The sequence below is a fragment of the Trichosurus vulpecula genome, chromosome 7 (assembly GCF_011100635.1).
Source record: "Trichosurus vulpecula isolate mTriVul1 chromosome 7, mTriVul1.pri, whole genome shotgun sequence".
In the NCBI taxonomy this organism is placed as follows: Eukaryota; Metazoa; Chordata; class Mammalia; order Diprotodontia; family Phalangeridae; genus Trichosurus; species Trichosurus vulpecula.
The window spans coordinates 48,925,920-48,940,582 of NC_050579.1; the positions used below are offsets into that span (position 1 = coordinate 48,925,920).

Genomic DNA, 14,663 nt, shown 5'->3' on the forward strand with positions numbered 1-14,663 from the left:
CCTTGAGGGGTGGGGACAAGGATGGGCTAAAGCTTGGATGTTTGTACCTCAGAAATCAGCAAACAAATCGGGATTTGATTTATTGTTTTGTTGATTGTGTAGACTTTAGAAAGTGGTGGAGAAAATGTTAATAATGCGCATTAAATTTAAAAGTATGTCATGGCATGGGTACATACTTTTAAAATTTTTTAGAGAGCAGTTGGTTAAACATTTACCAGCTCTTACAAGTATCACAGACCTCTGAGTTTGAAAAACTCAACAAATATTTGTTAAAGAATGGTATAAGTTACTTCTACCCTGTTCTGCTTCCCATTCCCAACAGGTCAGGGCTGGGTTCAAATCCAACACTTACTAACTGTGTGACCCTAGGCAAGTCACTTAACCTCGTTTGCCTCAGTTTCCCCATCTGTAAAATGAGCTGAGAAAGAAGTGGCAAACCATTCTATTATCTCTGCCAAGAAAACCCCAAATGGGGTCAGGAAGAGTCGGACACGACCGAAAAATGACTCAAACAACGACGTGTCCACGGTCACACAAGTGGAAGCGGAGTAGCTACTATTTTCTTTTTTACACATAAGGAAACTGAGGTCAAGAAAGATGAAATGACGTATCCAAAGTTGCCCAAGTAACAAGCAGAATAGCCGGGATTTGAACTCCAATCCAGCTCTCTGTCCGCTGCAGTGGAGCCTCAAGGTAGAGGTAGAGGATGCTCGAGTATCTTCCAGATGTAAATGGGGGGTGCTAGGACCTTCCCAAGGTCACCCAGTGAGAGGGCCCGGGGCTTCGGACCCCAACCCAAATCTCTAGCACACCGGGCATCCCTGTGGCATCCCTGTGAGCCCTGAGTGATGCACGCGTCTCTCCATGCGCCCAACGCTGCAGTCTCCGGCTCCCCAACCTCTGCTCCATCAGCACCGGCTCCCTGCCGGCGCACGCGAGGTCTCCAGCATCGATGGGGTTAAATCAGAGTCTCCGGCCCCAACCCGCGCAGAAGAGGAATGGGGGGGGGGGGGCAGGACGAGTCGTAGTAGATCCCTCCGCGGGGAAATCGTGCCGGAACTTTTTCATGCGGGAAACCCCGGGGTACGGAAGGCGGTGGCTGCTGCTGGGGCGGCGAGGAGGGGCGGGGAAGAGGAGGAGGAGGGGGAAGAGGAGGAGTAGGAGGAGGAGGGGGAGAGCAGGGGAGGAGGAGGGCGGGGCTTTCCCCAGGGGGAGGAGGGCCGAGGCGGAAGGACACACGAGGCGCAGAGAAGCAGAAACTTTCTGCCAAACTCCGGGCGGCGTCGGCGGCTGGGGCTGGTGCTGGTGCCGCGCGGATCGGGGCGCGGGGCTGTCTGTGCTCTGTTCTTGGCCGGCCCAGGGTCCCCGGAGGAGGGTCCTAGCGCCGCGGCTGCAGCCCGGCAGTGGGGGGCTCCCCGGCAGGGACCCCCCCGCCCCATGTGGATCAGTTCGGGCGGAGGAGGAGGAGGAGGAGGAGGCGACCGAGAAGATGCCCGCCCTGCGTCCTGCCCCGCTCTGCCTGCTGCTGGCTCTCTGGCTGTGCCAGGGCGCGCCCACCCTAGGTGAGTGTCCCCAGGTGGCCGAGGCGGGCGCTCTCCGCCCCTCTGCCACTCCGGGGTCCACCCTTCTCCTGCCCTCCCCTCCCGGGCCACCCGCACTTACTATCCCCCCTCCGTGCCGGGGCACGGGGAAAGTGGGGGGCGCCGGGCTCTGTGCAGCCTCCCCCTGCAGTGCAGCAATTTGATTAATGAAAACTTCGGTTCTCCCTCCTCGGAGGTGGGCGGGGGAGGGGGAGCCGCGCGCCCCCTCCTCTTCTCTTCCCCGGCCCAGCAGGGGTGGGAGGGGGCTGCTGGAGGCTCGGCCGCCGAGGACTTGGCGAGAGCCGAGCTGACCTTGGGCCCTGCCCAGCCTAACAAAGGGTTACAGTTCAGCGGGCGGCGAGCCGCACGCCCCTAGCGCTTCTGGCTCCTGGAATGCCAGACTCCCTCGTGGGGGGAGGTCGCTCTCAGCCTGAGCCGATCCCTGCCCAGGAGAGTTAGATCAGAGCCCTGGCCTGGGGTCGTGGGTCTGGTCTTGGATGAAGGGGCAGGGTCCACCGAGCTCAGCCCAGTCCAACAGACTTTCATTCAGCTGGGCAGCGCGCCTTGGATTTCTGACAGTCCCCCCTCTGCCTGTCTCGGCAGTCTCCTGGGCATTGCCCACGTTGTGGCAGGAGAGAGAGATAGGAAAACTCGTGTGACTGCGTACTAAGGCAATTAAAATCTCAACGGTTGTCATTCTCTCAAAGGCACAGATCCCCACGTTTATCTTCGGGAGCCCAGGGTGGGGGCAACTTGGAAGAACTGCTATGTGACATTGACCGTCTTCTCCAACTTGGAGGCGATATTGGCTACTCCTCAGGCATCTCCCCCACCCCTCCACCCGCCCCTCTAGAGAGTGGATAGAGTGGGAGGGGTAACACTCATTCTCAAAGTGCCTTAATTTGGACGTCTTCTAAGAGTGTTATCAAAACGTGTCTCTGAACGCATTTGAAGGTCATTTTGCTAAAAAAGAAAGGGGGGGACCTAAATAATGAAACTGTTTTTTTCCAGGAAGAATCTTAGAAAAACCGCAAACGAGAACTGTTCTTTTAAAGAAAAGGTACTCAGCTTTGAGATGATTTTTGTCTATTCTCAATTTTTAGTGCCAGGGGATGTTAAAAATATGCACACCAGGTTTGGTTTGGTTTTGTTTTAAAAAGAGAATAGAGGTATCCCTCCACCTGAAAACGTGGACGTAGGCATTTTCTGGTTCAAATGCACCTGCCCAAGGATATCAGAGGTGAACCAAAGATAGCTGCAGAGGAACTATGATTGTACTTTATGATGTAGTAGCGTTATTTGAAAAGCATGGAGAAACATTTCAAGTTGTATAAATCCCTTTCTCCTCCTTAAAATGAAAGAAATGATGTAATGTGTGATTGGAGTGGGTGGAGGTGGCAAAATTAGTCAGATCAGATGGACTCTTGAGTCTAGGGAGTTGTAATCCTCACTCATTCCCTTAGTAGCTTGTTTTGGCAAGTTAACTAATCTCTCTGACCCTCAGTTTCCTTGTGGGAAAAAAAAAAGATGGGAAATAAATAAAACTTTCCAGAGTCATTGGGGCAGAACTAATAGATGAGATTGAAAGGCACAGTATAATATTGTGCTAAATAAGAAGAAAATAGAATTCCTTTCCCCAAGAGGGCACCTTTCTCATTTAAGGATCCTCCAACACTAATCTGTAGCTCTTTAGCTATGTAGGTGGCAGGTGTTAGCATCCCTGTTTTACAAATGGAGAATCAGAGCTTTAGACTAGGTTAGCCTAGTAAATAGAATCCTCAGTTTTCTGTGCTCTTAACCTGACTGCTTCAAGGGAGGGTGAAGCCTACTTTTCAGTGACCATCCTGAATTACACAAAATTATTAACTGTGAACTCTTTTCTGAAAATCTCCATCTTTTATCACTTGGGTTCTCCCAAGGTACCAATTAGAACACACCCTTCTGACCCTTTGAATCTCTTGTATTGGGCTTGTGGCCAGGATGTAATTTACACATCATTGAGTTCTCCAGCCGAGATCTGTCAGCCCCATTCCTGTGGTTCTCCCAACAGCCGTCAGTGGCCACACCTATATCCCAGGATCTCCATTCCCTGCAGTTGGTAGATACTTTTCAGATCTTGATGCCTGCTTGATAATTCACCTCGAACTAGTGAATTTCTGTAGAATTGCCTTCTGGACTATTGTGGTCTTACAAATAATGTCTTTTGAAAATGTCCTGCTCTTGTCAGTTTGTTTGAATACTATGAGAATAGGCACAATAAAACAAAAGAGCATAATTTTTTGCCTTTTTTTTTTTCTTTGCACTGGCCTCCTGTCCCGTTTTTATGAAATTCGAGGTAGGGAGGTGGGGAGGGGGAGGAGACATTCCTGATTGACTTTTCTCAAGAAATGGCATTAATTTTATCCTGCCCCACTGCCTTTCCTAGGTTGATTGTTTCCAATTTATTCTGTATATAGCTTGTATATTCTATATATGGCTTGTGAGCTCTTTGAGAGAAGGGTCTGTCTTTTGCCTGCTTTGTATCCCTGGTACTTAGCACAGTGAATGGTTGCATTTAAGAAATGTTTATTGACTGACTGAGTTCTCCAGTTCAGGAGGTGACCTCTGTCCTCTCCCTGCTTTGTCTCTGTGCTCTCCAACTGCTGAAAGGGGTACTTTGTCACCTGGACTGTGACAGCCCTTTCGGACATGGCTGGTTGTGGTGGGATATAGCTAGAAGCTTTAGACCTGCTTCTGATACTCTGTGAATATGACGTTCTTTGAAACTATATAATTTGCATTGTTTTGCAGATGCTCTCTTGGGACTTGATCCCATTCCCTAAACATGCCTTCCTCCCTCCTCAGAGTATCTTAAGGATAGATAAGACATCTAGTCTCTTACACTTTAGAGGGCTATATGAAAGGTACTTCACTATTTCAGAGAACCCATAACTTCGTAGATATAGACACTCTTCTTACCGAAGCAAACTGAGCACCTTTGTATCCTTAGATGTTTTTCACAAGTTGCTATGACCATTCTGTAAATTGTTGTCAATGGTGGCCACCCCTGCGGTGGGGAGCTTCTCTGAACTTATCGAGAAGGGTCTTCAAGGGACCCTCTTTGGCAGTGTCCATCCTTGGAAACCTTTCCAGCCTAGTACAGCACCCACGCTTCAGGAAAGACATTGACGAACTTCAGTGAGTCCCAAATAGTGTGACTACGATGGTAAGAGAGCTTAAACCATGCCACAGGAGAATTGGAAGGAACTGGGGATGTTTAGCTAGAAGAAGAGAACACTTGGCCCGGCGTGGGGAGGAGAGGGAGAGGGGACCCTTGCTAGTTGTCTACAAGTATTTGAGAATCTGTCTTATAGAAGAGTGATTACGATTTTTTTGCTTGGCCTCAGAGGGTAGAGCTGGGAGCACTGCATGGAAGTGGCCCAGAAACAGGTTACGGGACATTACAAGGCCAAACTTCCTAATAGGTTAGAGCTATCCAAAAGTAGAAGAGATTGCTTCAGGAACTACTCATCCTTTGGAGGTAACTGAGTTGAGGCTGGGTGACCTTGCGTTGTTAGATGTTTTAAAAGAGATTCTCATTTTAGGTACAAATTGGACTAGATCTGGGTCTTTGAGGCCCTTGCCATCATTTGAGATTCTCTGCTTCAGTGGAATACAAGATGTCAGTAATTCAAAGTTACTCTTTGATGTCATGACAGAAGGACAGGGTAATAGGGTAAGACCTGCGTGGTGAGTAGGGAAAATGAATTCATGGTGAAATTTTTTAAAAGTTTCACCAGATTTATTTTAATTTCATTCTATTTTTAGTATGAAAAATAACTTTAAAATTAATTCCATTAGAGAATTTTTTGGGGAAAGGTTTGTGTTTATATACTTTATAAATAAAATGAGTTACAATTAATTTTTGAAGGAATTTTTTTTGGGGGGGGAAAGAGGATTTTCACCTGGAACTCACATAATATTTTGAGCCATTGAAAAAGTAACACTAGTCTGAGAAACACTTTGTGCAAAGTGTATTCACATCTTTTCCATGGAGAGATTTCCTCCTGAAACCAAATCCAAAGAGCACTAAAAAGGAGAGGCAGACAGTCCATAAACATTTAGCTACTACTGCCTACTAGGTGCCAGGTGCTTTGCCAAGCACTAGGGATACAAAAAGTGGCAAAGGACAGTCCCTGCCCTCAGGGAGCTCACAATCAAATGGCAGGGTATGTAGAATTTCTTGCTTGCATTGTTTCAAAGTGTTTTAAACCATTTCCCCAGCAAGATGGCAGCAGGTCCTGGGCAACACACAGCACCTGGTACAGTGGGAGGCAGAGAGTAGGTGCTCAGAAGCTATTTGCTGAGTGGAAGAGCCATATTTGTTTAAGTGAACATCATTAGCCTCCTGTGGGCACAGTGGCCTCTTGGCACCTTTGGCTTCCACTCCTCCCCTCCCTTCCCCTCACCTCCCATGGGATGTCCTGCAGGTGAGGCTGATGTTGACTCAGGTTTGCCTGGAAGCTGCTTTCACCTGTAGAGTGATGAGAACAGCTGAAAGCTGACCCCACCTCTGGGAGGACTCATACCCCACCCTTCTCTTGAATAAAGAGGAGCTCAGGTTTTTGTTTTTCCCTTTGTGTTGGCATCCTTTCAGAGAATTTATTCTCCTCACATCTCGCTTCTAATCCCTCTGTGGGGTGCTGGGGGTGCAGGGCTTGAAAACCCAGAGATTCAGGGGGCTAGCCTGGGCATTGAACTGTGAGGGGGACTGGACCAGATGACCTCTTGAGGTCCCTCTCGGGCTTGGGTCTTGGATTCTTCTCACCCCTCTCCCCCTACCCTCACACTGTCAATATTTGGGAAAGCTCATATCCCCTGGGAGGGTTGTGTTTTTTGGTTACTGCTTAAAGGTTGATAGCACTTTTTCTGCAAAACATGTCTGTTTACTGTCTCAGAATGAAGATGGAGACAGCAGGTCTGGTATCACAGTTAGAATATAGAATTTTTTTTAAGGAAATCCAAACATTCAATCTTCTGTCCTATCATGGTCAAATTCAGACTAATATGTACTCCATGCACAGACCTTAAGGAATTCCCATCTTTCCCTCACAGGGAGATTGTGCTGACCTAGTACAATTATTTACTTTGTATCTATTTCATATTTATTTACATGTGTACATGTTTCCGGTGATAGAATATGAGCCACTTGTGGACAGGGGATGATGTTGTTTTGGTCTCTGGAATTTGTATCCCCAGTGCCTTGGAAATGGTAGACTCTTAATAAATATTTGCTGAATTTATTCAGACTGTGCTAGCATCAGGACCCATGAAGCCCTGAAGTCTTTTTGATGTTAAATGTTCTGTTCTGTTCTTGGCCCTGATGAACCACACTTGCCTTTGAAGATGTTACGTGTTGTTAAAACCTGTGGCTATTATCTGTCTTGTGGCATTCATCTCCCCTTCCCTCTCACCCCAAGGTGAGGGAGAAGAAGGTACAGATCCCCGAAGAAGGAAAGTACCCTGGTGGAGAGGGGTAGGGGCTGCATCTGAACTGAGCACCATGAACATTTGGATCTATGGAAAGGGGTTGAGGGCTTTCCTTGGCAAAGTCTCTTGATGTTTGTGCCTTGGAGGGAGAAGAAGGAATGTGCTTGGGAGCGTGTTCTCAGGGTTCCAGATTTAATGAGTCATTTGATCAATATGCCCCACTGGGCATAGGGAGTTTGCAGTGCAGTCTCTCTCTCTTCCTTCCCTTTCTTTCCTCCTTCCCAAGGAAGTAAAAGAGGAGCAGTAGATGGACCAGAGGCTGGAATGGCAGAGCTAGGAGAGACCTCAGAGATTGACCTGTCTCATCCTTTCATTTTACTGATGGGTCAGACTGAGGGCCTGAGAGGGAACTAAGTGACTTGTCTCAGATTAAGGAACTAGTTCATGGCAGAACTGGAATCAGGACCCAGTTTGCCGACTCCTCGTTCCATGTTCTCTCCACCCGGGCCACGCTCTCTGTTGAACAGAAGTTATTAGGGTAGCCATGGATGATTGGGAGGAGAACAAAGGAATGACCACATTGATTTATTTATGGAAGCCTGAGTTGGGTTTTTATAGCATCTTTCCTTTGATGAGATTTCTTTCCTTCTATTGGCTTTGAGATTTAAAATGCTTAACTACCAGGACAGCAAGGTTTTTATAACCCACAAGGGTGGGAGGGAAGCTTGTCTCATGTTGTCATCCTTAGTTCATGTGTTTCAGCCATCACTTTACAGGACTGGGTAGGGAAGACTTTGTCCCTGCCCTCAAGGAGCTTATTAGGTCATCCTTGAGGAGGCAGGGCTCATGAGCACACAGCTAAGTCTGCAGTACTCATCTGAGATTTAGCCACACATTTGGAAAGCTGTTTTCTGCTGCTTGGCTGACTCAGAAGTTCGGGCCTTCTAGGGAGCATGGCCCAATGCTGTGTGACCCAGCTGGAAGGCATGTCACCAGACTGTTAGGGTTCCTGATCCCAGGGAGGGCCTCCACACTGGTCCTCTTGAGTTGTGAACGCTTTGAGGCTTCTTTTTCCTCTGTGCTAGAATTCAGGTCTCTGTGAAGATACTCTTTAAGGTCAAGGATCTAAATATACCCAGTGGTCTTATTTGGAGAAAAGACAAAGACTCTTTAGTCTGATGGGGGTCTGGATGTAAGATATTTGGTTTGGCTTAACTAAGAAGTTCTCCCAGAAAATTCATTTCTCCATGTCAGTGGCTGAAGGATCCTTTTTTTGTGGCCTACAAAGGATTGAGGGGGTATCATGGACTCACCCAGTTTCTGCCCCGGTTGGCATGGGGATTCTACTCCATCAGTTAATCATAACTGCCAGCATCTTCCCTCACCCTTTTGTGCTTGTCTTGGCAAAAACCTCATTTTACCAGCTCCCCAAAAGTTCAGGCTCTAACTGGATTGGACTGAGTAAGCCGTTTTTTTTTTGATGGGGGCTTGGAGATGGGAGGATGGGACATTTTTGCCTCCCTTTGCTCCTCTTAAACATCAGGCTGATTTCTTTGTTCCAGCTATGAAAACTGCCCTTCATCTCCTGGCTAGGTAACAAGGGGCCAGCATTTCTCTGGGCTGTCACACTGTGCCCTTCTTTGGAGGCCTGCCTAGGGCGGTTACTGGTCTCCAAGTTAGTTCTCATGCAGGATGTTGGCAGCACAGCCGAAATTCTCCGATCCGTGCATACATTATGCACACATCATGCCAGGACTGCCTCATTGCGGCACAAATACAGGTTGGGCCTATTGATGTTGCAGAACCTGTTCCGTTGGCTAAGAGGAACTTGCCTGCCTTCTTTTAGCATATTTATTTATATGAAGTGGGTATGCATACATATGTGTGTTTTGTTGGGGGATGGAGACATCTAAAAGGGGTTTTTTGTTATGTTTCAAGTGTTGTCTGGTTAAAGATAGATGGTCTTCTAAAACCAAAAATACTCTTTCCAGGGCTTGAAGCTGTTTTCACACCTTGTATAGCCTGTTGTCTCATGTGGCGGCAGGTGTGTGTCTATCTTCCTTTGCTTCCCTTTCTTGCTTCTTGTGATCTTTTCTTGCTCATCTCTCTTTTGCAAGAGAAATGCTGGAAAACTTGAAAAGACCACGCAGAGATGAAGCAGCCCATATTGACTAGCGGCCTCAGTGGGGAGAAGCCGCTAGTTTGGAGAGTTCTTTTCTTTGTAATTCATGTGGTGATAATTAAAGACAGCCCACTCTCAAATAAATCCTGATGAACCTATGACTGGCGATAGGCACAAAATAAGGCAATGCTCAGGGCAGTAAATGAACTTTTACTCTTCTCAGTAACAAATTATGTATCAGAATTCTCCACGGAAACTTTCATTATGATTTGGTATCTGGCCGCTCCCATCTGTCCAGAGAGGTGCCTTGTCTTCTTGGCATTCACTGCTGTGTTAGATCACTTGATTTTAAAGGCATACATTCCATTTAAGCCTTTTACTTATATTTTCTGTCTGCAGTCAATGTAGCTGTATGCATTTTATTATATAAATTTTACTTTAAAAGGTAAAGAGACACTAGTGCAGTATTGTAGAGTAGTTAACATTGGAGGGTGATTAGAGAAAGTCTTTTCAATCACACCAGTCTGTCTTGTAACCAGAAGCGTCATGTGTGATGTTAACATATAGGATAGTACCTGTGGGATATGAGTTTTGAAAAAGCTCATTGTGTATTACTCTCCCTCCTGTATGCTATGGTCAAGTGACATTGACTTTCTTGTTGTTCCTCAAACAAAGCATCTATGTGCCATCTTTGTGTTTTTATACAGGCTGTCCCTTACACCTGGAATGCATGCCCTCATCTCTGCCCCCTTAGAATCCTCATTCTCTTTTAAAGCCCAGCTCCAAGGCTGCCTCCAATGTGAGGCCTTTCCTGACTGGCCCAGCTGCTTGCGCATCCCTCGTTTTACCTTTTTACATTTATATTTGTGTGTGTGTGTGTTTAGTATATATACTTGTGTGTACGTGTCACCCTTATAGGAGTGCAAGGACGGGTCTATTTTTGTCTTTATACTCCCAGCATGTTACCTGAAACATTTTTTAGTCACTTCAGGTATGGCCAACTCTTCATTACTCCAGTTGGAGTTTTCTTGGCAAAGATATTGAAGTGATTTGCCATTTCCTTCTCCAGCTCATTTTAATGATGAGAAGCTGAAGCAAACAGGGTTAAGTGACTTGCCCAGGGTCACACAGTGAGTAAAGGTCTTAAGCCAGTTTTGACTTTAGAAGAGTCTTCCTTACTCCAAGCCCAGGACTCTATCCACTGTGCCACCTATCTGCCTACCTGGCCCATAGTAGAGGCTTATTAAATGCTTACTATTTTTGTTTTAAGGGTTGAACACACAGAGGGCCGGTCTTGAAGTCAGGAAGATCTGGGTTCAAGTCCTACCCCCTTAATACATGGCATCTGTAGGGCCATGGACAAATCTCTTAACCTCTCAGTATCCCAGGCAACTCTCTATGCTTTATAAATTATAGATGAGTTACAGATTTGCATGAGTGCGGGGAGTTTCCCCACCAGGAGTTCTCTACTCTGAAGAAATTACAGGTCTGAGCATTTGGAAAAATGGTAAGAGAGTAACTTAATGATGCATTTTAGCCCTAGAACAAGTTCCTTATCGTGTTTTTAGAATTATATTTTTCCTTTGGATTTTAGTCCTAGATTGAGCACATGATAATGAGCATGCTCCTGGGATGTGTATTCTTCCTCTATTTTATCATGTATGCCCTGGGAATGCAAAGCAAATTTAATGTCTTGATGAATCACAACTAGGATGGAAAACACGCTGGGGAAAGGAATAAAAATGATAAACCATTGTATAGAATAGACCCCAAATAAAGAACGTTTTGATCTTTGCCACAATCCGTTCCCTCTGCACGTAGGCTCATCTTCCCTCACCCTCTGCCCCTTCTATGGCCATTCAAGATTTGGTAATGCGAGTACAATCTTATTTGCTTATGCGTACAATTTTTTGTGAAGATATTACATTTGAAACTACATTGTAACCTGCCCAAGGGCAGAAATGAAGGCTGGGTGTTGACTCTTTCATTTTGACCTCAGCTGCTGGTCAGTTCAATCAGCCATCCAACAAACCCGTCCTGTCCTTCCGCACAGTAGACCGACCTATCCCCCATCAAACCAAGACGTCCTTTAAGGGAAGTGGCCAAATCAACCTGCCATTAGAGTACCTTATTAAAAACATTTCTTTTTCTTCTTTTCCAGTGCCCTCCCTTCTCTGGCCCCCTCCTCCCATTCCCTCTACATAGCGATCCCTTGATAAATGTTGTTGACTAATGTTGCAATCCAGAAGAGTGGTTTCAAGGATGTGTGGTTTAGAAAATTGTTGCGTTGCTTCTGGGCCCGAGGGACCAGCTGAATTGCCGTGTGCTCAGGCACTGTGGGATTTAAGTATCTGGTTCTGAGAAATTTCAGGCAGAATGAATGCCCTCTCAAGGACTGGTGGAATTCTTGGAGCTGGGAGCATGCCAGCTATATTACCATATTTAAAGTGAGCCTGAAAGGGGAGAAAAATAACATTTCTAAGCACCTGAAAGAGAAAGCCTTCTGAGAAGGACAGACTGTGACCTTGTAGTTATGGCGGCCAGGATTCTGGAGAGAGACTGGTTTTAATTCCAGTCACCTTTTGTGTCTGTGGACATATCCCAAGCCAAAGGAAATTAAAGATGTGGAAATAAAATTTGGTTGGAAAACCATTTTCATGCAAAAGGTTTTATGATATTTCTAGAAGAAAGAAAACTATTCTATCCAGAGGCTTGACCAGTAGGTGAAGCTTCACATCACATACTTTTTTTGTTGTGTCTACTGTGTTTGGGTCTATTTGTTAAATGCCAAGACTTGAATGTAAGATTTTATTACTTATTTTATGTATTTATTCAATAATTTACTTTATTGGTTATTTATAATAAAAAATTTAAAAATAACTGGTCACTTTTTTTTAAAAAAAGCTCAGTTAAGAGTTACTGAACCTTATTGTTATTTTTTGTTATTTTCTTCTTACTTCTTAGTATGCTGTTGAATTTCTTAATTCACTAAGGCACAGCCTCTGCCTTTGTGGACCTCATACCATACTTTTTCTAGTAGAACCACCAATTATGCTGAACATAATCAACCTTTTTTGCTATATTTTTCCTACTTATAAAATAGGTACAGTATCCAAAGATGTTTAAAATATCAAATAAGTACAACTAATAATGTTAGTTATATCACATACATATGTTCTGTAAAACTGTTTGCTTTCTGATTTGTATATGTCTTATTTCCACAAGCCTGTGACCTATATGAGGGCAAAGGTCAGATTGTATATTTTTGTACATTCTGCAGCAGCTCATCTAGTATTGAGCACATGGTTTGTAGGATACTTATCCTCTCTCATTCTCTCTGGTTTCAGAAAATGAGGTGGTCTTCCCCTCTGCTATGACTAGCCCGCACTTAGCAAGTGCCTGGCACATAATAGGTGCTTAATAAATCTTTATTGAATTGTATTATTTGTACTTGATTTTCCATCACCTCCTGTTTCATCCGTAAGATTTCCTTTGCTCCTTTGGGTTATTCTTCCGTCCATCTTCAGTGTCTCCCTGTTATCTCTTTCCCTCTACCTACAAACATGCTTGGGTCTTTTCAGTCTGGGGGTGGAGGGGGACACCCATTCTCTTGACCAGGTCATCCCCTCGAATTATATTCTGCATCCCCTCCCTTTCACTGTTAACCTTTTAGAAAGAAGGATCTGTTTAGATCTATAGATCTGTTTCATGCTCCCTTTCCAACCCCTTGGAGTCTTCCTTCTAAACCCCATCACCCACCCAACTTAAAACTGCAGTGGAAGTCCACCTTCCTCACTTTATAGATGAGGAGGTTGAGGCCCAGACAGATTTAGATGACTTTCCCAGAGTCACACAGAATAAGTTGCCGAGCTGGGGTGTGAACCCAGGACCTTTCGGCTCCAGGGCCGCCATACTTTTTTCTGTACCGAAGTGCCTCCTGTTCAGCTTCCTTCTCCTGTTAAGTTTACTTACATAGCTGCAGCCACTTGTGTTGTCCCTTTGGTTCTGTTTGTTTCAGTCGGCCTTAAAATTAGTCTTCTCGTGTTTCTCTGAGTTCATCATTTTTTAGCTTTGCAATAATATTCCATTGTCTTAATACATCACATATTTCCCAATCAGTGAGTATCCACTTCTTTGCCACCACAGATAATGTTGCTGTGAATATTTTCCTGCCTTTCCGCCCCTGCACCCTTCCAGCATGACCAGTAGCTCCCCACCATCTAGCCAGCCCTTGTCACTTGCCACACTGCCCTCATGTCCACCCTTGCTCTTAGGAAAGGGCCCCTCCTCCAGTTGCCCAGTGATCTCAGAGCTGTCCACCACTCCCTTGTACATGCATCTCCCTCATTGGAAGGCAGTCTCCTGAAGGGACAGGATTGTCTCTTTTGCATTTGTAACCTCCCCCTCCCCACCCCCCCTCCCCACCTACACACACACTTAGCACGCTACTCTGCCTGGCACTTTGTATGTGTTTGCTAAATGCTTCTTCATTCCTTCCTCTATAAGGGGCCTTTCTTTTTGTCTTTGACAACTTGGGGGTATACACCCCGGGGTGGGATAGTTCCATTAACTGCATCCTTTCTGATCAGCTCTGGAACTCTGGGTAGGGTGCCCCATTTAGCCCTCTGCAAGGATTGATTATCATTTACATCAGTGCTCCGATGGATCTGGGATCTCTCCGTGGGTATGCCTTCCTACACAATTCCTCCTTTCCTTCTCATTCTAGGCCATATCTTTTTTATTTTCCTTTTTTTATTCAGAACTTAAACACTAAATCAAAGAAACACTTCCATATTTGTGTGTATACACTATGTATGTGCATACACGTATATCTATATCTATATATATTTATACACGTGTATCAGTACAATTGTGCATGTGTTTGTTTATGTATGCGTGTAGACAAATATACACACACACAAACATATACATAGACATACACAGTACACCTATACACACCTATGCATATACACATACATACAGATATATACACATACACATATAAATACACATATGCACATATATGCATACAGGAGAAGATTATACAAGAAACTGCAAACCTCTATTAGTTAGAACTTGCTTTTTTAAAAAAAGTATATGATAAACTTCAACTATAACGGCTAGAGCTCTCCTGCTTTATTTGTGTGATCCCTTCTTCCATGTCCTTCCATAATTCATCCGTAGATGTTTGTTCTAGCCGGTGCCTCCAGCCCCTCTCCCTGGTACTTTTAATGTTTCCTGGACACCGGAGCAGCACTCAGTCTGTCATCTGTTATGCCTCCCTCTCACTACATGGCCCATCTTTTCCAGCTGGTCAGGTCCCTGATGATGGCTTCTACCCTACTTCTTAAGCACAAACTATCGTTGGTGCAACCTACTTTCAGTTGTGCTACATTGCCACAACTACATTGGTGCACCTACCGGGGAAACCCGTCATGCATCTTTAGATTGCTTATAATTTTGATTCTTCTGAAATCATGGAATTCACATGA

The 14,663-nt window shown here is 45.2% G+C and overlaps 1 protein-coding gene across 2 annotated transcripts in view; it reads left to right on the forward strand.

Moving 5' to 3' along the window:
* Positions 1-1,296: 1,296 nt before the first annotated feature.
* Positions 1,297-14,663, forward strand: part of NOTCH2 (notch receptor 2) — a 176,166-nt gene continuing 162,799 nt past the window's right edge. For both annotated transcript variants that reach the window (XM_036769157.1, XM_036769158.1), the window contains exon 1: positions 1,297-1,562. In XM_036769157.1, coding sequence (XP_036625052.1) covers positions 1,490-1,562 — 73 coding nt within the window. In that variant the 5' untranslated portion in view covers positions 1,297-1,489. The remainder of the gene's footprint in view (positions 1,563-14,663) is intronic.